General features: G+C 37.6%; 1 protein-coding gene across 1 annotated transcript; it reads left to right on the forward strand.

The window, feature by feature from the left end:
- The first annotated feature begins 346 nt into the window (after nt 1–346).
- On the forward strand, nt 347–2,195 carry LOC147624264 (microtubule nucleation factor SSNA1-like). The gene is made up of 4 exons (XM_086819918.1): nt 347–750; nt 885–1,084; nt 1,508–1,575; nt 1,804–2,195. Exons 1-4 carry the CDS (start codon nt 684–686, stop codon nt 1,868–1,870), a joined length of 402 nt encoding a protein of 133 aa, XP_086676044.1. The 5' UTR covers nt 347–683; the 3' UTR covers nt 1,871–2,195.
- Nucleotides 2,196–23,042: the final 20,847 nt, after the last annotated feature.

Here is a 23,042-nt window from a genome sequence, read left to right on the forward strand (position 1 = left end):
CCATATGCGAAACTGTGGGAAGTAGAAGAGCAATATATAGGCTAGAGTGGCATCTTTATCATAGTCATCTCCTTGGGAAGGGGTTGGTGGGACAATGCAAATCTAAAGATTGTTGTGTTTTTTTCACATTTATGAGAAGGCTTATTGGGACTCACACACCATAGCGCCTATTCTCTTAGTGGCCCTCTACTTCCTTTTGGAGTGGGGTTGATTTTTGACGCCCATTATACACGTTTTTGACCATTTTGAACGTAATTAACTTATAATTTTTTTGAAGAGACATCAAAAATTACATTAAGACGCTCAAAACCGAGTGATTATGAAGAAAGACGGTCAGTTTTGATGGGCAGGGCTGCACTTCAAAAAGCAACCGTGCCTTGGAGTGCTTTCTTTTAGTCGAGCATGTATGAAATCGCGGACGTGCACGGTTATTTCAATTTGTTATAACATATGCTGATTGAGCAGGGAAGGGTTCGTTATTTCCTTGTGTCTTTCAAAGCGGAAAGTAGAAAGGTGTCGAGTCTTATTCTGTAAACACACACTTCATCTCATCTCATGGCGTTGTGAGCATTGAAAGCCAAGAAGGCACGGATGCGTAGTATTGCTTTAGCAACGGCCCCTTCCCTTGTGCCAGAATGAACCCGCAAAGAGCTCATGTTATAAGCTTGTGAGTGTGGGAGTCGATGGAATGCTTGTGCAGGCGGATGAAGGGAGCGGCGGTCAACAACTTCAGCGGAGAGCTTGCTCAACGTTGGTTCCTTTTTTGTTTTTTTTGTGTCCTCCCCTCCCCTCCCCTCCCCTCCCTTTCTCTCTGTGTGTGTGTGTCTGTATGTATTATGTGTGTCTCTCTCTCTCTCATTCATGTGGGGGGATTATTTATGCAGGCATTGAAGAGTTGCGGGAGAAAAGAGATGAGGTGCGGAAGGCTGTGCAACAACAGGAAGAAGAAAAAACAGTCATTCAGAAAGAGATGGTAGCGCTCACCAAAAGGCTCGCTGAGATCGACAATAGCTTGTCTCGCAAATACGCCTACTCCCAGGAGTATGACAAGACCATCCAAGAGGTTGAAGCAGCCTATGATAAGGTAAAAAAGGAACCCCCCCTTTTTTTCACAGCAGGCTCTAATGCTATGTAAACATTCCAGGTTTTCCTTAGAGGCACACACCCACCACAAGCAAACTTGCACTTCTTTCCTTTAAAAAGAGATGCAACCGTTTCACACCAAATAGATGTTATGTTACAGCTTACTTGCCACATACCTGATGTGAATGTTAAGCTAAGCCTTACTTTCAATCCATTGACCAATATATCTGTCATGCTCAACAAAATGGCTTCGACGAAACTCAAAAACCTGCAAACTAAATTTCTCTCAGCTTTTTTGAGTTGTATATAATTATAGCTTGAAGGCACGCCCCCCCTTTGGGTAGTGGCCACTTGGGCAAGAGTCCATTCACAGTGACATGAAAATCCTTTCTAACTACCTTATAATATGGTTGTCCCTATGTAGATTTTGGAAAGCTCCCAAGCCCTCCTCCATGTTCTCAAATGTGAAACATCACAAATGTCTAGTAAAAGGTACATTATCTCTCTCTCAACTATTTGTGTGTGTATATGTGTGTGTGTGTGTGTATGAGAGAGAGAGAGAGAGAGAGAGAGAGAGAGAGAGAGAGATCAAAGGCACTAAAAGTTTCTCCCTATTGCCATGCCATTGTTTGTAATTTGTAGCAATCAAGAACTTAGGTTGAATTCTTTTGTTCTTACATACTAACCCCCTTCTAAGACTCTTAAAACCAATGATTTCAGGATTTCTCCTTCTCGAGAGTACTTGCAAAAAGTCAAGCGGCTCTCTCTTCCTAATGAGTTACATTAGAGAAAGTAACTTTTTCCCAACGATCCTTGTGATATCACTGTCTAACGATTGGTTCTCAATTATGGTGTCACTCACATTCTATACGTATTCACGATAAGCATCAATGTTAAGAAGGGCATTATGTTCATGTGATGCTAACATGCTTATATTTGCTATCTAATTAAATCCATGCCATAACTCATAGTAGACATTATTGCTCACCATATGAAATCATCCTCCTTATATAATAGACTTGGGCACACAATCAAAAGTATAATGGCACATATGACTCACAAGTGGAAATCCTACATGATACTTCTTTATAATGAGTGATTATTTGAAGCTATATTTGGAATGCTTTCGATTATTTACTTCTAGAGTATGCAAGTAACATCAAAATGTGAAAACAAGTCATGCAATGTAAGTTTATTAAGCTAACTACATTTTAGAGTTGAATTGTTTCATAGAATTGTATGCCATTAGCATATCCCATCTATGATATTCCATTATAATATGTCACTATATACCAAAAACTTAAGATATTTTAGAATTACCTATGTTGTAAAACTAATACTTCATTACATATGAAAATGCATGCTTGCGAAGAAGGTTTTACAAGCTATTTTTTATACCTATTGGACATGCAATGCATATAGCTGTTACTTATAGCACAAAACTTGTCCAGAGTATAAAATGTCGAGTACGTAGACCTTTTATATAAGTTCACATGTTCGTCACCTTCATCACATGGTGTAGCCATGACATGCACGTTTGAACTTTGAAATGTCTTTTTAATAATTAAGATTTTTGTAACAAAGGCGTAAATAATGGGCCACGGGCATGAGGGAGAGGGCCATGAGCCTATGGGGCCAAATGAAAGGCCAAACAAGTGTAAATAGTTGAGTGGGGGTCCATGGGCATGGTCAAGTGTGAAGGCCACTAGTTAATGAGTGTGAACACGGGCCCAAGTATAAAAGAAAATGTGTAATAGTCTAATAACAATTAACCAATACTAATTAAGATTTACAGCTTCGAGCTCTTCTCAAGCTTACATGGTGGCTTCTCTTCTTGAGAATGCATGTGAGCCTTCCATTATGAGTGCTAAACCCTAATTCGTGCTTTGCAATGTATTGGCAAAGTGGTGTATGCAAATGATTGAGCAAAATGGATGTATACATGCTATTGAAAAAGGCATTGTGGATTGAGGCTACTTTATTTTGAGATCATCAAAAATATAAAGGAGACTATATCGAAATATTTTTGGGAGTCTTTTGCAGAAAAAGGACATTGCAAAAGGGTGCCATAAGATTGCTTGCCATTGCTTATTGCTTATTAGTACTTGCCAAGTGGTTGTGCACAAGGATTGTGCACTTTTTGATCTCGAAACAAGGTGTTCTATTGAATATAAAAAGTGAAATTCAGTCCGAGGGATTAAGGACTGAAGTGAAGTGGTTTACACCCTTGGATAGCACGTGGAAAGACCTTTCTATCAAGTCGTCAAGTGCCCGAATCGGAGTTCGTTTTGTGGGTCAACCGGTCGACCTTGACCGCACGAGAAAGTGTAATTCAGTCACAAATGCTAAGGACCGAATTCGAGTGGTTTACATAGCCTTAGTGTACTCATTCTAAGCTACAATTTGAGCTATTAACCTCTCCATTTGGATAACCCTAGCTAGGTCAACACGGTCTTGTTGACTTTTTAAAATTAGAGGCATATTGCCCATTGATTGAAGTCAAACGGATGCTTGGATCTTGTAGTATACCTCGAGAGCTTTCCATAGAGCCCTAGATCACCCGATTCCGACAACTTTTTGCCATCTAAACCCTAAAATTGCATTTTCAGCCATGGGGTGGGGCAGGCCAAGGAAGGGTGTGGATGCGACCAATGATTTGGGGCTTGGTGAATATGATACGGGAGACAATGTGACTGAGAATGAAGCCATTGTGCAAGATCTCCATGATGATGAGCATGGGGACAATGTTGATGCAAATGTGCATGAAAGGGTGCAAATGTATGAAGGGAATGCTACGCCAGCCGGAACTAATGACATGATGATATTCATGCAAAAAATGTTGGCAAACATGACGGCAAGCCTGGAAGAGCAACGGAGATACAACAACCATATGGAATCTATGATGAAGGATCAATAACAAGCCTTCATTGATGCATTTGCCGTACTTCGCAAATATGTCATGGGGGGTGCCTCCAATGCAAGAAGCGATTGTGGGAATGAATATGTGGACAATGGTTACAAGGAGAATCGCCCTCCACATGCATCATTGCACATTGTGGGACCTAAAATGCATAATGGTGACATGGATAGAGCTATGCCTTCAACCTCAAGGGATGTTGGAAAAAGCAAGAAAGTGGTGTTCAACTTTGATGCACAAACTATTGATGGGGCTTGGAAGACTTCCAAAGCTCCCGTGTGAGAGTTGGTAGTAATTAGGGAAATCATGTGTCACAAGACGGGGATGAGTTCAAAGGTGTGAAGGACAAAGTGAATTTCACCAAGTTCAAGGGTGAGGGCAATAACAATGAAGAGTATGAAGAATGGGTGAACAAAATGGAGATGTACTTTCAACTCAACCCAAGGTCAGAAACGAGCTAAAGTGTACTTTGCCACTCTTCATCTCGAAGGCTATGCCCATCCATGGTGAAGGCACTTGTCTACTCATGGATACGTGATTACCACTTGGGAGGACTTCAAGGATGAAATGAAGGAAAGCATTTGTCTCGGAATTACATCAACAAAAAGTAATATGTGCTTGGAATGAGCTTGAGCAATGGGGGAAGAGTGTAAAGGAGTACACGCATCAATTCTTCAAACTATCTTTGCATGTAGATGATGTGAGTAAGACATATAAGGAGATCAAGTACATCAAGGGGCTCAAGTCAAACATTGGAGCTGATGTAAATGCTTAACGGCCATCATCTCTCAAGGAAGCCATGGTGCTAGCCGAAATCTATGAGGACAAGTATAGTCAACAATGGCAATCCAAAGTTTCCAAAGTTGATGCAATCCCGTCTTCCAATGTAAAGACTTATCCAAGCAATGCCATTCCAAAGTTTCCAACGGTGTATGGCAGGGCACCAAATCAAATTTCAGGTTTGGTGGTACTTCTTCAAAAGTTGGGAATGGTAAGATGGATGGGAAGCCGACTAATGGCACACACAAGAGCATGGTGATGAAGGAGGACTGCATCAATGAGTTGCATATAGCAAAGATTTATGCTATAAGTGTGGAGAGAAATGGTTTCAAGGAGCATTACAAGGTGTGCAAGGCTAGATAACTATCCTTGAGTATGATCTTGACCAAGTCGGATGGTGAATGAACTCGAGGATGAGGAAGCAAAATTTATGGATTGCAATGACAAATATGATGAAGAAGATGAACATGAAGTTGATGGTGAATTTCCTTTCGATCTGGGTGGACCCATGAAGAGCAATTCATTTGATAATGGTTTGCCTATGCGTACTACAAGTGCATGCAAGAAAGATGCTATCCTTGGCACGTTGTCACATGATGCTTATGTTGGTTGCAAGGGCACTAAGCCATTGAGAATCAAGGCTATGGTCAATGGAAGAGAAGCACATGTACTTGTGGACAGCGGTAGTACGCATAGCTTTGTCAATCGGAATTCCTTGTGCAATCTCAAGTTGTACCTGGATGCTTTGGATGCATCACATGTGCAAGTGGCAAATGGGGAAAGTATGGATTTCACAATGGTGTGTAAGGACACGGAGGTGTTGCTTTCAAAGGATTATGCTTGCAAAGCTGATTTGTTAGTGTTGGACATGGGGCCAATTGACTTAGTGTTGGGATGTGATTGGCTGTCCACACTTGGCACCTTCTCTATGAATTTGAAAAAGGGATTCATGAGCTTTATGCATGAGCGAAGTCAAGTGACATTGTGGGGTACTACTACATCCAAGTTGACCTTGATTAATGGCACTAAGCTCAAGAGAGAGCTAAAAAGGATGGGATGTGTGTATGTACTACAACTTTGCAAAGTGGAGTCTCCAAAGGAAACAAAACCGAAATGCATGGTGACATGGCCAAGCTCTTAGAGACTTACAAAGATGTGTTTCAAATGTCCAAGAGCTTACCGCCTAAGAGGGATGTAGATCATAGTATTGAGCTTGAACTGAATGCAAAAGCGGTTAACAAGCCACCCTATAGGCTCTCGAAGGTGGAGAAGGATGAAGTTACCAAGCAAGTCAAGGAGTTGATAGACATGGGTTGGGTGGAACCTAGTCAATCACCATTTGCTTCTCCCGTACTACTTGTGAAGAAGAAGGATGGATCCTTTAGGATGTGCATAGACTATGGGGATCTTAACAAGATTACGGTGAAGAATAGGTTCCCTATACCCCGGGTGGATGACCTCCTAGATGAGCTAAAGGATGCAAAGTACTTCTCCAAGATCGACTTAAGGTCGGGGTATCATCAAATTAGAATGAAGGAAGGGGATGAGTATAAGACAACTTTTAGGACGGAAAGAGGCTTGTTTCACTTTATGGTGATGCCATTTGGGTTGTGCAATGCACCCACAACATTCCAAGCCTTGATTAACAAAATTTTACAGCCCTTTCTCTTCAAGTTTGTGCTAGTGTTCTTTGATGATATTCTCATCTATAGCAAAGGGGAGAAGGAACATTTGATGCATGTGGAGGAGGTTTTGAAGGTTTTGTGTGCCAACGGCTCTATGCTAAAGAAAGCAAATACACTTTCATGGCTCATGAGGTGGAGTATCTTGGTCATATTGTGAGCAAAGAGGGAATCAAAGTGGATCCCAAGAAGGTTGATTGTGTGAGAAATTGGCCCATACCATCAAATGTCACTCAACTTAGGGGATTTTTGGGTCTATCTTCTTTCTAGAGAAGATTCATAGAGAGGTATGCCACCATAGCAGCCCCTCTCACTGACCAGCTTAAGAAGGAGGCCTTCTTTTGGGATGCAATCGCGGATAAAAGCTTTGAAGAGTTAAAAAGGTTGCTCACTACAGCCCGCATATTGGTATGTCCGGATTAGGGTCTTTCTCATCTAGTACTTGTCATGAGGGAAAAGGGGATTTGTAATGAGGAGTAACATACAAATTAAAATTCCAAGCATGTTGTTACAGGATCTTTGGTACATGGATAATTGAATATTCCATAAATTGAATAATAAAGAAAATAAACCATAGACACCATAGTATAACTCAAGGGCATAAAATCAGAGAACACAAGATTGGGTGCAATCCTCCCTCCCGACGTGTGTGACCCATAGCATAACTCAAGGGCATAAAATCAGAGAATACAAGATTGGGTGCAATCCTTCCTCTCGACGTATGTGCCTCCACTCCCACACGTGGTATTTAAATTCTATTTTATAAATTCAGTCCTAGGAGCCATAAATAGCGTAGCTTTTTCAAAATTGGATTTTTACAAAATTGAACCATATTTCAATGCTTTTAAAGTATCTCATAAAAAATAAACCTTGTCCAACATATGTACAATAGATCAAATTATATAAAATTAATTATTTTGCACACATGTGCACTGCTAGATAATTCTGTTCAATATCCACCTTTGTTGTTGTTTCCGAACTTATGATCTATACTCAAAAATAGTCCACAATGTTAGATTACAATTACTTTAGATTCACTCCCAAAAATAATACTGACAAGTGGAAATAATCATCTAGATTCACTACCATGCTTCGCACATAAATCATGCATCATGCATAATTAATCGGATTCACTCTCACATTGGATTCACTTGCAATGTCTTCACACTATATGAAACATAATTAATTGGATTCACTTCCACATTGGATTCACTCATAATATCTTTACATGTATCGCACGTGTTCACAGAGTTGATTAGATTCACTCACAATCGAACTCACACGACACGTCTTAAAAAGCCTTCAAATTTAATCCAAGCTAATAACCTTTGAGAAAAAATTATTTTTTTGATTGTTCTTTAATGCTTGATGACCCAAATTCAATACTTGAATTTACCGTGCTTTGATACCACTATTATAGGATCTTTGGTACATGGAGATTTAAATTCTCCATAAATTGAATAATAAAGAAAATAAACCACAGACACCATAGCATAACTCAAGGGCATAAAATCTGAGAACATAAGATTGGGTGCAATCCTTTCCTCCAATGTGTAGCACCACTCCCACATGCGGTATTTAAATTATATTTTATAAATTTAGTAAGGAGTCATAATAGCATAGCTTTTTTAAAATTGGGCTTTTACAAAATTGAACCATAGTCCAATGCTTTTTAAAGTATCTCATAAAAAATAAACCTTGCTCAACATATGTACAATGGGTTAAATTATACAAAAATAATTTTTTTTACACATGTGCACGGCTAGATAATTCCATTCAATATTGTAATGAAGTAACAACTTTAGATTAGGTTTAGGACCTTGGTCATGGGCTCAAGTATAAAAGGAGGCTCATGGACTACTATTGTACCTTTTTGACACCTTTTTTTATCTTTTGACATTAGTCATCATGACTCTTGGAGCCTCATGGCTTTCAACCTTGGCTTATGAAAGGTTGTTTCCATCCTTTAGTGAAAGGCTAAATCACTTAGGCATTATGCATGATTTCTTATTAATTGCATGTTAATCATCATAATGATTATTTCAGATCTTAGCTTATTATTACTCCATTTCAATTGGCATTAGAGATCTTGGCTTAGAGAGTGATTAGAAGATAATCAATTTTGAATTATTTTTAATTCAATTTTTAGAATGTATTTACTTGATTATAATTAGTGATAATTATTTTTTAATTATTATTAATCTAAATTTTTAAAATGTATTTTCTTAATCATAATTAGTATTAATCAATCTTGGATTATAAATTTTCACAGTTTTCAAAATGCATTTTCTTGATTTTCTTGCATTTCTTGATGTTCTTGAAAATCTTCTTGATTTTCTTGAATTTTATTGAAGTTTTGCATGAATCAGAGTCTATTTTCATTAAATCTTCACACAAACCCTAGTTTCCTTCTATCAATTGCAATATCCTTTGAGTTCTTTGCATTTTTAGAGAGATTCTTGATTGCTATGCAGAAAAAAAAATCAAGATTGCTGTTTAGAGTTTCCAGGTTGCTATGCAGAGTCCAAATTGATGTACAGAGTTTCCAAATTGTTGTGCATAGTTTAGATTGCTGTGCAAAGTTTTCAGATTATTGTGCAGACTTTCCAGATTATAGTTACTGTGTAAAGTTTTCTAGATTATAGTTACTGTGTAAAGTTTTCAGATTACTGTGTAGAATATTCAGATTGCTATGTAGAGTTATCAGATTACTGTGTAGAGTGCTGTGCTGAGTGCAAATTCATTGTAGTTTTGAACAAATTTCAGTGTAGACTTTAGTGTAATTTAAGATTAATGAAGTTTTCAACAAATCTTGGAGTAAGGGCACAAACTTTAACTTCATTTCATGTTTCTTGAATATTGTGCAACTATGGCTTGCTCAATAAGCAACAAATTGAAAGACAGAGATTCTTGGTGAAAGATTAAGCAAATCTTTACAACTTTTGACAAAGATTGTATAACAATTACAAAGAAATTGAGAAAGTTTCAAGAGCAGTGAATTACAGAGAACAACAATGAAATGATGCAGTTCTTGAGCAAGAAAATGTGCAAAAACTGTTAAATCTTTTTAGATTTATGCAAAAGCATGGTCTTATCATAAATTAGTGATAATCTTTTAAAGATTAATGCTAAACACACTTCTACAACAAAGATTGATTAAGCTATACTAGTCTTGATGATATCTAGACCTTAAATCTATCTTACTAAAATATTTAGCACCTTTGAGTTGATCAAACAACTCATCTATCCTCCTTGAGGATGACACAATGAACAACATGGCTATAGTAAGATTCCCACAGCTTCCATGCTCTTCTTCTTTTCACAGAGCATGTTTAAGTGTGCTTTCACAATTTTCATTGAGAAACCAAAGGTGTATCATCATGAAAGCCATCAATGGCTCCCACATATCTTGCTCATAATTTATGAGCAACTTAACTAACACAACCCTCTTTTTGGTGTGCTCAAACCTGGGCTCTTTCTTGCACAAGATTACACCTCTGCATGTTTCTTGCCAAATGCAAAGAACCATGGGATTCATATATCCCATCACTTATCAACCCTTCTTCACATATTGAGCAAGCATCGTCTATGCTCAGGATGGCTCTTCATGAGGTAAGATAATCATAAATCTAACCCTTTTGGGGTAATCTTCTTTGTAGTTTCATTTTCAAGAATGTGGACTCCAAAATCTTTATGTTGGACATGAAAATTAGATACTATAGTTGTGAACTTTGACTACTTTTTTACGTCAATTGAACTTTTGAGTTTTCTTCTTTTGAGGTTATCTTATGGTTCAAGCCTATACAACCACCTCATTTCTGGTTGGTACTCCTCTTTAAATCTTGTATTACTCTAAAACACACTATCAAGAGCAACAAAATACTTCTTAAAAGCTAAAATTTAGTAGCTAACCTTTCCTTCATAAAACTCTTTCTCAACATATGTGCCTCCTCTTCTTACACACACAGACAAACCTCCTCCTTGAGGATGACACAATGAACAACATGGCTATAGTAAGATTCCCACAACTTCCATGCTCTTCTTCTTTTCATAGAGCATGTTTAAGTGTGCTTTCATAATTTTCATTAAGAAACCAAAGGTGTATCATCATGAAAGCCATCAATGGCTCCCACATATCTTGCTCATAATTTATGAGCAACTTTACTAACACAACCCTGTTTTTGGTGTGCTCAAACCTGGGCTCTTTCCTTAGGTCTAAATTGCACAAGCTTACACCTCTTCATGTTTCTTGCCAAATGCAAAGAGCCATGGGATTCATATATCCCATCACTTATCAACCCTTCTTCACATATTGAGCAAGCATCGTCTATGCTCAGGATGGCTCTTCATGAGGTAAGATAATCATAAATCTAACCCTTTTGGGGTAATCTTCTTTGTAGTTTCATTTTCAAGAATGTGGACTCCAAAATCTTTATGTTGGACATGAAAATTAGATACTATAGTTGTGAACTTTGACTACTTTTTTACGTCAATTGAACTTTTGAGTTTTCTTCTTTTGAGGTTGTCTTATGGTTCAAGTGATTTGTTGGAAAGGCTATGGGTATGATTTTCATTTATTTTGGATCAACTTTTTTCAACACAAAAACTCAAATATGGTCGTGAGTTTCCACTGGTTTTCCACATCGAATCAACTTTTTCATTCCCTACTTTTATGAGGTAATTTTTGTTGATAGCCCAAGCTCATCTCCATCTATAGTTATACATCATGAGCTTGAGAGGGGCTGTTGAGATTACAAGCTCGTTGATAGCTGGAGCCAGGTACGAAATATGCTGGCATGGTAGACAATAGCATGTGTGTGGAAATGAATGGCCGCATCCAGCTAGCCACAGTGTGTGGACATTAGATAGGGTTATTTGGTGTGTGAACACAACACATGTAGCATGTGGTGTGTAGTCTTCTTCTATATTATGCATTGTGTGAGAGTGGATATGGCTTCCCTCTAATGGTTAGGGTTACATTAATCTATTAGGGTTTTCTCTTGTGTGTGTGCTCTCTCTCATTATCTGTCTTTTATCATGGTATCAAAGCCTAGTGCTCTCTATTAGGGTTTTGTGAGTAAGTGAAAGAAGAGGGAAAAATTCTGTTTTGGAGCTATCCATTGGATCTTGGATCTTGGAGCAAAGAGAAGCTTGAGCACACACCTACTCTCAAAAGATCTGAAAGTTAAGGACCATGGGTAAGCAAAGCTAAACACCCTTGAGCAGATTGCAGGTGATTTGACACAAGCAAAGCAAGATTTGAAGTGCCCAAAGCAAGTGGAAATTCTAGTTTTTGCAAGATTTAATGGAAAGCTTGAGAGCTTGATTGGAAGAGGAAAATGCATGTAATAGGTGGACACATGTATGTGGCATTGGTGAATGGAATAGCAACTCTTATGCATCCCTTGATTGATTTGGAGCAAATATATGCATCGAACAAGAGGAAAAATCATTGTTGGAAGCCTCACAAAAATAAAGAATACATGCCACAAATTGGAGCCACTGGAGGGTCACTCTATGCACATTGATGTGATTAGGGTATGGCGCAAGGTCTCATATCTCACCCCAAACACTTGCCACACACAACCAAGGCCTAGTGGAGTGATACAAGTGGGCTGAAAATCAGCGCAAAAATCAATTGTCGAGAAAAAAAATTTAAGCAAGCCCAAATGGAGGTATATCATGAATAATAGGCTTAGCAATTGGCCCCCACATCCGTGTGTACCTTTGGATAGAACCCACAAGCTCTCATTTGGATGTAATGAAGCAAAAGGAGATGGATTAAGTAGGATTAATAGGTTTGTTAACTGTGATTAATGAATAGAGCTTCACTAAATCACCAATTACTCTTTCACTACTCAAAATTAGAGAAATTCCTCTTAAATTATTGAGGTGGAGAAACATCATATGGATCTAATGAATGCATGGGCATAAAATTTGGATGCATATCAAATGAATTGGAAGCGGATTAGTGTCAGTAATTAACAGTTTATAGGTTCTAGACCAAAATAGAGAGCTATTTTTGGCATGTAATGATATCAAATGATGTTTATATGCAACATGGAGGATGTATAAATGTCAATTCATATCGTCCACACTTGATTTGATCATTTTCCATTATTTGGAGGATTGGAAGGCCCGAAACAACTCATCACAATAGGGCATAGGGGATTGTTTGTACATAGCTGCGCTCAAATGATATATGGATGATCTTGTATGCATAATATGAGAAAATTAAAGGTTTTTGGAAAGTAAAGGACTGTTTTGGATGCATTTCTTGGATTTTGTGAGCGGCGCCAAGTTGTTTTTAGCTTTTGTAATAAATAGTGTTTTTGAGTTGTCCAAGAAGTTATCACTATAAAAATTGTGGGATGTGTGGATAGCATTGGTGCCGAGGTATATGTATGTATGTGCATGTCTGAGTTGATTGTTGGAAATCCTCAATGAACGATGTGCTAAGCAAAATGAGTGACAGTCCCGATAAAATTGTTGGTAAAAAGCTTGATAGATACAACTTCTACATTTAGAAGTATCATATGACAAATTTCCTCAAAGGCAAAGGACTATGGAACTTGGTGACAAGTGAGGAGGCGGAGCCAAGGGTTCCCCAAATGAATGCAACACCTGCTTAGCTTAAAGCACATCAAAATTGGATAGAGAGGGCCTTCAAAGTGTTGCATTATTTCTAGATTTGTGTTACCAAAACTATGTTATGCCATATTCAAGACACACATAATCCCAAGGATGCATGGGATACTTTAGTAAAGTTGTATGATACGACTACAGTACCAAAGAAGATGCAATTAAAGTAGAAAACACATGGTGTGACTCACAACAACAGAAGCATAAATGATTATGTGTAGGAGATCAAAGAATGTGCTGATGCATTAGCATCTATTGGTGCCCCCATGGATGATGATGATTTGGTAGCCATTACGGCTTGGGTAAGAAATACAAGGCATTTGAAACCTCTATCAGAGTTAGAGGTGGAGACTCCCTAGATTTTGATGAGCTGATTTTGTTGCTTATTGTGGAAGAGATGAAACTTAGATTAGGTGCTTCATCTAACACAAATGAAAATACAAGGGATCAAACATTTTATACTTATCAAGGTGCTAGAGACAGGGGGAGATTCAGTCCGAGAGGATGTACAAGTGGACGTGGTTGGCACAATAGGTCACCATAGTCTCAACAGAATTTTTAGCCATCATTTGGTGCTAGAGGTGGTCATGGTTTTGCACCTCAAAGAGTTTGAGGTAATGCTTACGGAAGAGGTCATTGGGCAAGGCCAACATTGTCACAATTGTGGAAAGTTTGGTCACATGGCATGTGATTGTTATCGCATTATTTGAGAGGGGGTAGAATACATGGAGGTAATTTTTCATCTAGCAGTCATGATGGTTTTGCAAATCATTTGTTTGCAATGAAGCATGTAGTGGGTTCTATGATGACACATGGAGATAGTGATGATACATAGTATATGGATTCAAGAGCGTCAAATCACATGACTTGCCACCATGGTGAGTATGGATGAAAAAGGATATGTGGAGACAGGTGATGACACTCAGCATGCTATCACTCATGTTGGGAGTGTGCCATTGGTGATGCATAATGGCGAGGTTTATGTCATATGTTTTATATGTGCCTTCCATTACAAAGAGTTTGGTTTCTGTTGGTCGAATGGTTGAGCAAGGATTACAGGTACAATTCAACAAGCATGGTTTCTTCATTGAAGACTTTAAGAATGGTTGTAGAGTTATTGCCAAGGGCAAGAAGGAAGGCAGGTTATTCAAATTGGATGCAGATATTCCAGAGTTGAAATCGGCTATGTTTCCTAAAAGCCGTAATTTGGTACAAGATATTGATATGTGGCACAAACATATTAGGCATGTGAACATACAAAAGTTGAAGAATATGCAATCAAGAGGCATAGTTGGTGGGCTGCCCAGATTCAAATATGATGGAAGTATGCATGTATGTGGTGCTTGCCAGTTTGGAAAGCAAGAAAGGTTGCCATTCCCTAGAGAAGGCAACATGAGTGAGATACAGTGACGTATGGAGGCCTGCATAAAGCCCATCTATTAGTGGCAGCAGAGCAGGTACTGTGTAACCTTCATTGATGATTATAGCAGGATGACTTAGATATATTTTCTCAAAGAGAAGAGCAAAGTGTTAGCAAAGTTCATGGATTTCAAAGCATTTGTAAAAAAGCAATATTGTTGTTGGATCAAATGCTCGAGAGAACAGATGGAGGTGGTGAATACACCTCATATGCATTTGAGGATTTCTTGAGGAAGATTGGCATTAGAAGGCAGCTTTCATGCAGGTACACACCTTAGCAAAATGGTGTTGCTCTGAGAGGAAAAACAGGGTCATTGATGATGTGGCTAGGGCAATGCTAAATGAGAAGAGCATGCTAAACTTTAATTAAGCAAAAGCATGCGCCGCAGTAGTGTATTTACTTAACAAGACACCTACAACCTCCATACATGAAAGTACGCCAAAGATGTGTCTTACTGGATATAGTCCAAACATTGGGTATTTGAAAGTGTTTGGTAGAATTTCTTATGTACATGTGCCAGATGAGAAGAGGAAGAAACTTGATCCAAAGGCAAAAAAGTGCATCTTTGTTTGGTATGCACAAGATCGCAAAGCATACAAATGTTACAATCCAGATACTATTCAAGTGCTCATTTCACGAGATGTGGTGTTTAATGAGCTTGCTAGTTGGTACAAAGCAAAAGATGAGGATACCAGTGATTCCAGTAATGATGATGTGCATGTGGACTTGCCACAAGTAAGTTCTACTTTTATGTCTGGGGCCACAAGAGTCAAGTGGTAGCAGTGTACGGGCGTTTGAGGCATGATAGTGGAAGCACTAGGCAGTAGTCCTATGGACAAAGGAAAGAAGAAAGTTGAAGGTATTGGCATTACAGGATATGAGTCATCTAGTTTGGAGAGTTTGGATGAGCATACCAGTCTTACACACACCACATGCGAAGCAAGAGAGATATGTACCTCCACATGCTAAAATGACGGGTGTACAGAGTGATCCACAGGCTTTACGGAGATCATAGAGAGTCAGGTATCCAGTTAACACGTTGACATATCATGGTTTTGCTATGCACTATGCATATATGGCATCTTTGGTAAAGCATGTGGAGCCTACATGCTATGCAGAAGCTATTGGAAAGCATGTATGGGAAAAGGCAATGGATGAGAAGATGGATGCATTGGTTCATAATGATACTTAGGATTTGGTTACCTTACCACAAGGCAAGAATGTCATTGGCTGTAAATGGGTTTATAAGGTGAAATGCAAGTCAAATGGTTTGATTGAGTGTTATAAAGCATGGCTGGTTGCTAAGGGTTATACACAAACCTAAGGCTTGGATTATGATGAGACATTTATTCCAGTTTTGTCGAAGATGGGAACTGTGAGGTTAGTTATTGCAATGGCTACAGCAAATGGTTGGGAAATGCATCAAATAGATGTCAAGAATGCATTTTTAAATGGTGATTTACAAGAGGAAGCTTTTATGGAGAACCCAGAAGGTTATGTACACCCAAGGTACCCCACTCATGTATGCAGGTTAAAGAAAGCACTTTATGGGGCGCTGAAACAAGCACCTCATGCTTTGAGTGGTGATAAGATAAGCCGATATCTTATCTCTTTTGGTTTTTAGGTTTCTATGGCAAATTCTTCACTATATGTGAAGAAGAGAGATCATGGGATTGTTGTGGTTGTCATCTATGTGGATGACTTGATTTTGACAGGTGATCATGCTATAGATATTATGCATGTCAAGAAGGCATTAAGTGGGCAGTTTGATATGAAAGACTAGGGTGATTTGAGGTATTTTCTTGGCATTGAAGTGGTCAAAGATCATGGAGAAATATGGCTAGTTTAGCATTAATATGCATTGAGTATGTTAGCTACATATGGGATGACTGGGTGTAAACCCATGAGTACACCCTTGGAGCAAAATGTGAAGTTGAGGGCTGATTTTGGTGAAGAGTTAGAAGATCCATCTATGTATAGAAAGATGGTTGGGCAGCCTTATTTAACTATTACATGGTCAGACTTTAGTTATGATGTAGGGCTAGTGAGTCAGTTTATGCAAAGCCCTAGGAAAGCCTCATTTGGCCGCAATGAGATGTGGGATTCATTGCACGATATGATGGCCTTATGAATAACCTATGTATCAAAGGTCCTTCCCTTCTCCACACTCTCATGAAATTCCTTAGTCAAGCATGCAGTCTTGTCATCCCTATGTTTTGGACAAAAAGAAGTTTACTGCATTTATGTTTTCTTGAGCTGATTGTAGGGGTGGTCCTCTACTTTGAAGCATAAATCCATTTGTTAGGAGAATTTGTACCTCATGTACTTTACACACATGTCCCCATCTCTTGCATTGATAAGTGTGCCAGATCAACCAGCCTTTTACTTTTAGAAGTACATGTTCCATGATTGTAAAATCTCTCTACCATTCCTTGCATCCCTAGACCATTTTGTGTATGTGTTCCTTTCAAGTATGCATTGTATTTAGCACTTTGTAGAACTGCCATCGCCATGTCCACCTGTTGCCTCGTAGAGTGAAATTTGGCTCTTGTAACCACCACTTGCTCTCATGCTTGAATGTTTAGCCTCTGAAGGGTTAGTAGTGGGAAGAAAAATACTAGATTCATCCTGAGTTACAAACCAAGATCCCCAATGGAACGCTTGGATATCCCACCAAACTAACCATGTTTCCATTTTCGGAATCTATCCTTGTATTGCATGCCCTGACCACCAAAATTTTCTAATTTCATTTTTGCAATTTCTCTATTTCCAACACAAAGACTTATGATCCTCATGGAATGGGGGGCGTATACATTTTTTGGTATGATGCACCATGGTCTCTGCTCCTAGTGAAAAATGCAAGTTCTTTCCTTCTGATGCACCCTTTTTTTTTTGCTCCTGCAAAGTAAACAGAACGAACTGCAACCCAATTTGCATTGTCCTCATCTACCATAAATCCTCAAAATTCTGGTTCCTCCTCATAGTCATTCTCTTGCATGACATGATTTATAATCTTCCAAAATTCTATTTATGCATACATACCCTCAGCTCTAAACTCACATGTAGCTATAGTCAAAAGCTTACGGACATAAGGGTCATACATACAAGCAGACATTATTGGCCAACCAGGGACTCTATGGACATGGTCAAAATGCACCCACATATCTTGAAAATTTTCCCCTTGTTTCATCCTATTGACTAAGTCAAGGCCACTTCCAAGACCTTTAGTTGACATTTTAAATACATGTGGTTGATGTTACGCCTCGAGAAAAGCACACTATGGGTAAATGGATATCTGCATCTATTTTTTAAATCTAGAACCGCTTTAAGAACCTTTGATGTAATGCTTTTGGCTCTTTTAGCATACTCCAAACATCTTTCTATTCTCCTTTTATTTGACAATGGAGTGACATACTCAAGCAGCTCTACAAATTCTATGTAGCCTTCAAGGAAGAGGCTTGGCCACCACCAAGAGAAGAGGGTAATCTTCATCAAGAGAAGAAGAGGTTTAGTGAAGCACCAAAGCTTCACAACGGAGAGGCAAGGAGGAGGGAAGAAGAAATTACACTAAAATGAAAATTACACTAGCATGGAAATCCTCTAAGATGAAAATACAAAGGAATGGGGTTCTGTTTATAGGTGAGGGAGGTCACCAACCAAGCCCAATTGGGATCTAGAGGCTTCCAGCTTCGGTTTGATCCAATTTGGATAAGTTTTGGATTAGTTATTCTCACTTTTTGATCTAGTTTGGAAGAGGAGAGATGAGAGATGAAATATGTAGCCACTTTATAATTTTTTTAAATAAAAAATGACCTCCTTGATGTGATTTCTAGGCGCCTCCTTGAAGTTTTATTTTCTCTCTCCTGAGAGGTGTCAAAATTCACATTTTTATACTACTTAAGTACCAGTACTAGTCAACACTTCATGTTATGTAAAAATTTACTCATTTTTGGTGGATTTTCTTTTCTTCTTGCATTTTTCTTATTTAAACACTTGGATTAATCCTATTGGCCCATTAGAATACTCTTTGTACCTTAATCTATAATTTTTATACTACTTAAGTACCAGTACTAGTCAACTCTTCATGTTATGTAAAAATTTACTCATTTTTGGTGGATTTTCTTTTCTTCTTGCATTTTTCTTATTCAAACACTTGGATTTCATTTTTGGTGGATTTTCTTTTCTTCTTGCATTTTTCTTATTCAAACACTTGGATTAATCCTATTGGCCCATTAGAACACTCTTTGTACCTTAATCTATAATTTTTTAAAAATAGGTATCCCTAGGTTAAGGTGTCCAGTGCACATATCAATTAATTTCTAATGCACATTGAAAAACTCTTTTTAAACTTCTGTTTTAGGGGAGTTCATCTAAAAATAAAAGGGTAACTTTGTATCCAAAAATATCTCAAAACTGTATTATCTCTCTCTAGACCAAAACAGGGTCAAACAAGATCTTTTTCCATTCTGAAAGGGGGGATGATTACAAGAGATTGAAGGGGAGGTTTTTACATCTTTACATCATCAAAAGCTAGAGAGAGGAATCTCACATCTTATCCCACTTTAAAAACACGAGATGTCTTCATCTCGCAGTTGGATCTCTTTCTTCTTCTATTACTTCCAACGTTACTGCTTTGGAAGTGGATGGCTGATTTTGGAACCTCTCTCTTTGACTTCCCCAATTATGAGACTGAGGTCTTGCATTACTTTGCATTGAAGTTGAGGGTCGGTTAGGGAATCTACCTTTGGGGTTTCCCTGATTTTGACGGGAGGGACCTTGATTACTTTGGAAGGAAGGAGCTAGAATCTGGAATCTTGGTCCTTGACTTCCTTGTCCTGAAAACCTTAATCCAAAAGGAGTTGGGTATTCCATACTATGATGACCATATCCTTGGGAAAGTTAAAGCATCTATTTCCTCTGTTCAAGGGTGGAACTTCTAAAGTTGAGTTCCAGGGAATTGTGTTCCTGAGGAAAAGGCCTTCCTTCCATTCCGAAGCTTCCCGTATCTTAGGTTTGATTAGGACCTTGCTGTCTCTTAGGAGGCAAAAAGTTGAAATCACTTTCCGGGGTTTGGAATCTTTTGAAAGACGAGGGTGTTGGCTTCAGCAGGACCTTGACAACAAAGGCCTTGGCGAAATCCTTCGCCATCTGCACTGCTTCACCCATAGAAACTGGCTTAGCATTCTTCACCAAGGTATCCAAGGGCTCGTTCATTCCCCGAATGAACCTGGCCATCAGCTGTTGCGGTGGTGAGTATTTGAGGAGGAGAACGAATGCCTGGTGATATTCCTCCATAGTTCGGCTCCCTTGGGTTAGCTCAAGAAACTCATTCATCTTTGTTTCCAAGAAGCCTGGAGGATAAAATCTCTTTCTAAGGTATGCCTTCAGATCCCGTTCACTTTTGGATCATCGATCCTTTCAAGAATCCCAGAATCCTTTTCCAGGGAATCTAGGAATAGGCCAGTCACAAGTATTTACATTCATCCAACTAAGCATGTTTCTGGTTTTTTCTGGGAAATCCTTTTTTTGTTCAAAGTGTACTTAAGATTCTATTTTTCGAGAATCTAGATGTGTACTTCATAATTCCAAAAGTTAAATATGTTCATGATTCCTCTTTCTCATGAAAAATTTATCCATGTTTTCTCGGTGCATTCCTATGAATATTTTCACATTCTTTTATCAAATTTTTCAAAATAAAATATCATGAAAATCCCTCTTTTAGCATAAAATATTTATGCACACATATTAATTCATTTTTATCTAAATGAATTATATTCATAATCCCATTTGAAAATTAGAGAAGAATTGTACATAACCTTTTCATAATTTCTAAAATGAATAATGCTCAAAACTCCACTTTTGGCATAAAATTTATTATGCATAAATTTAAATTCATTTTCTAATGATAAAATTTTTGCCATAGTTTCTCCATATTTTCTATGAAATGAGAATGCTCAAAATTTTACTTTTAGCATAAAATTTATTATGAAAAAATTCATTTTTCTAATGTTAAAATTTTGCCATAGATTCCTCGTATTTTCTATGAAATGAGAATGCTCAAAATTTTACTTTTAATATAAAAATTAGTTTATGCATAAACCTTCATTTTCTAATGATAAAAATTTTACCATAGCTTTCCCACATTTTCTATGAAATGAGAATGCTCAAAGTTTTACTTTTAATATAAAAATTTATTTATGCATAAACATAAACATTAATTCATCTAAATAACAACATAAATAAAAAAGGGCATGGTTTTAAGAGGAAACCATGAGATAAAACGCTTCCCAAGTATGAGAGAGGTTGGGAAGAAGATTAACATCTAAAAAGAGAGTAAACATTATTGTTTTTGAAAGATCCTTGTCCCCACTGCGCAACGAATTTAGGGGTGCTAGCAGCGGAAATAGCACTTCTTGCGTGGGGCAGGGTCCCTCACTCTCGGGGCCTGGCCCACGGATATCCGGACAAGAGACTAATCCATCGGTTCTTCTAAAACCGAACCGGGAAAAACTTCCCTCACCCGGAAAGCACGGGCGATTTCTCCAAGATAATTTTACTCTAACGTAGTCAAAAGCCTTAACTAATCGAACTGATCTAACCAAACCCATAAGTCCCATAGTCAGATCAAGGAAAAGATTGCACTTGGATCATAGAGACTAATGCTTTTTTCCTCATTGAGAGGCACAGCCGCTGTTGATTCTTTTCCATAATAGAATGATTTTTATTCGGGATTTACTTCATCTATCATACCATAACAGAATTGAGTCTCATTTTAGGGATCCATCAGTCCAGCCTAACCCCATCCAATCCCGTGGGTTAGCCAACCGCCCAACCACTGGTAGTGATGGGATCCAATTAGGAATTTGGTTAGGTTTTGTCCCGGGTGCTAGGGAAAAGAGTTCCCAAGCCCCCTAGCCCGATATTCATGCAAACTTAGAACTAGTCACACCACTTACACACCCAATATATGAAATTACATTTTTCATAGATTCACATTCTTCACATACATAACCACATCCATTCTTTCACATACACATTCGCATCCATTCTTCACATATACATTCACATCCATTCTTCACTTATATATTCACATATCATCCACTCATATCCCATATCATTCATCCCATATCATCCACTCATATCCCATATCATTCATTTACATCCTAATTCACATGACATCACATCTCATCTATTCATTCACATCTATCTGATTCACATCACCTCTCATCACATCTATTCACCTCACATCTCATCACCTCTATTCACCACACATCCATCCATCCATTCATTCACACCTATCTGATTCTCATCACATCTCATTACATCTATTCACCTTACATCTCATCACTTCTATTCACATCACATCCATCCATCCATTCATTCATTCACACCTATCTGATTCTCATCACATCTCATTACATCTATTCACCTCACATCTCATCACCTCTATTCACATCACATCCATCCATCCATTCATTCAAACCTATCTGATTCTCATCACATCTCATTACATCTATTCACCTCACACCTCATCACCTCTATTCACATCACATCCATCCATCCATTCATTCACATCTATCTGATTCTCATCACATCTCATTACATCTATTCATAGAATTTAAGAGAATTCTAATTTTGATATAAAGATTCTTTACGCATCTATATATGCATAAAAATCAACTTCAGTGGGAATAATACTTTTATAAAAATCCTTTTATGCATCTATTTATGCATAAAAATTAACTTTAATGAGAATAACACTTTTGAAATAAAAATAAATCCTTTATGCATAAAAATCAATTTTAATGAGAATAACACTTTTGAAATAAAAATAAAGCATCTTTCTATGCATAAAATCAATTTTAATGAGAATAACACTTTTGAAATAAAAATAAATCCTTTATGCATCTTTTTAAGCATAAAAGTAAATTTAATAAAAATAACACTTTTATAGTAAAATAATTTTCATTATGCATCTTTTTATGCATAGAAATTAAATTTAATGAAAATAACACTTTTATAATAAAGTAATTTTCATTATGCATCTTTCTATGCATAGAAATCAATTTTAATAATTAATATCAGTGATATCCATGCATATTCATAGGTGAATATGTACATGGAGTAATTAGAATATTTCTTTTAGAATGCATAAATGGTGGAAACTACTCTTTTGGAATAACATAAAAATAAACTTTCTTTTCCACAAAATTATGAAAAATTTTGCCATAACCTCCTTTATATGGCTGACCATTTATCATTTTTATCATTCTAATTTCAACTTAAATTAACCCAATCTAGATGTATAGGACTCTAATCTACTCAATTTTCAGAATTCAAGAGAGTAAATAATAAGAAAAGTTTAATTAATCATTTAACTAATCTTTCTAAGATTAAGAAAGGCTGAATTGTAAAGAAGAGAAGGGGGTGGCCTTTTCCTCAAAAGGCATAGCATTTGAATTTAATTCACGCAACCGTAAAACAAGAAAATCAAGAAAACCATAGATTTAAAATTAAA

This window comes from Cibotium barometz, chromosome 25, assembly GCF_041138505.1.
Source record: "Cibotium barometz isolate CiBa-2024 chromosome 25, ASM4113850v1, whole genome shotgun sequence".
Lineage (NCBI taxonomy): Eukaryota > Viridiplantae > Streptophyta > Polypodiopsida > Cyatheales > Cibotiaceae > Cibotium > Cibotium barometz.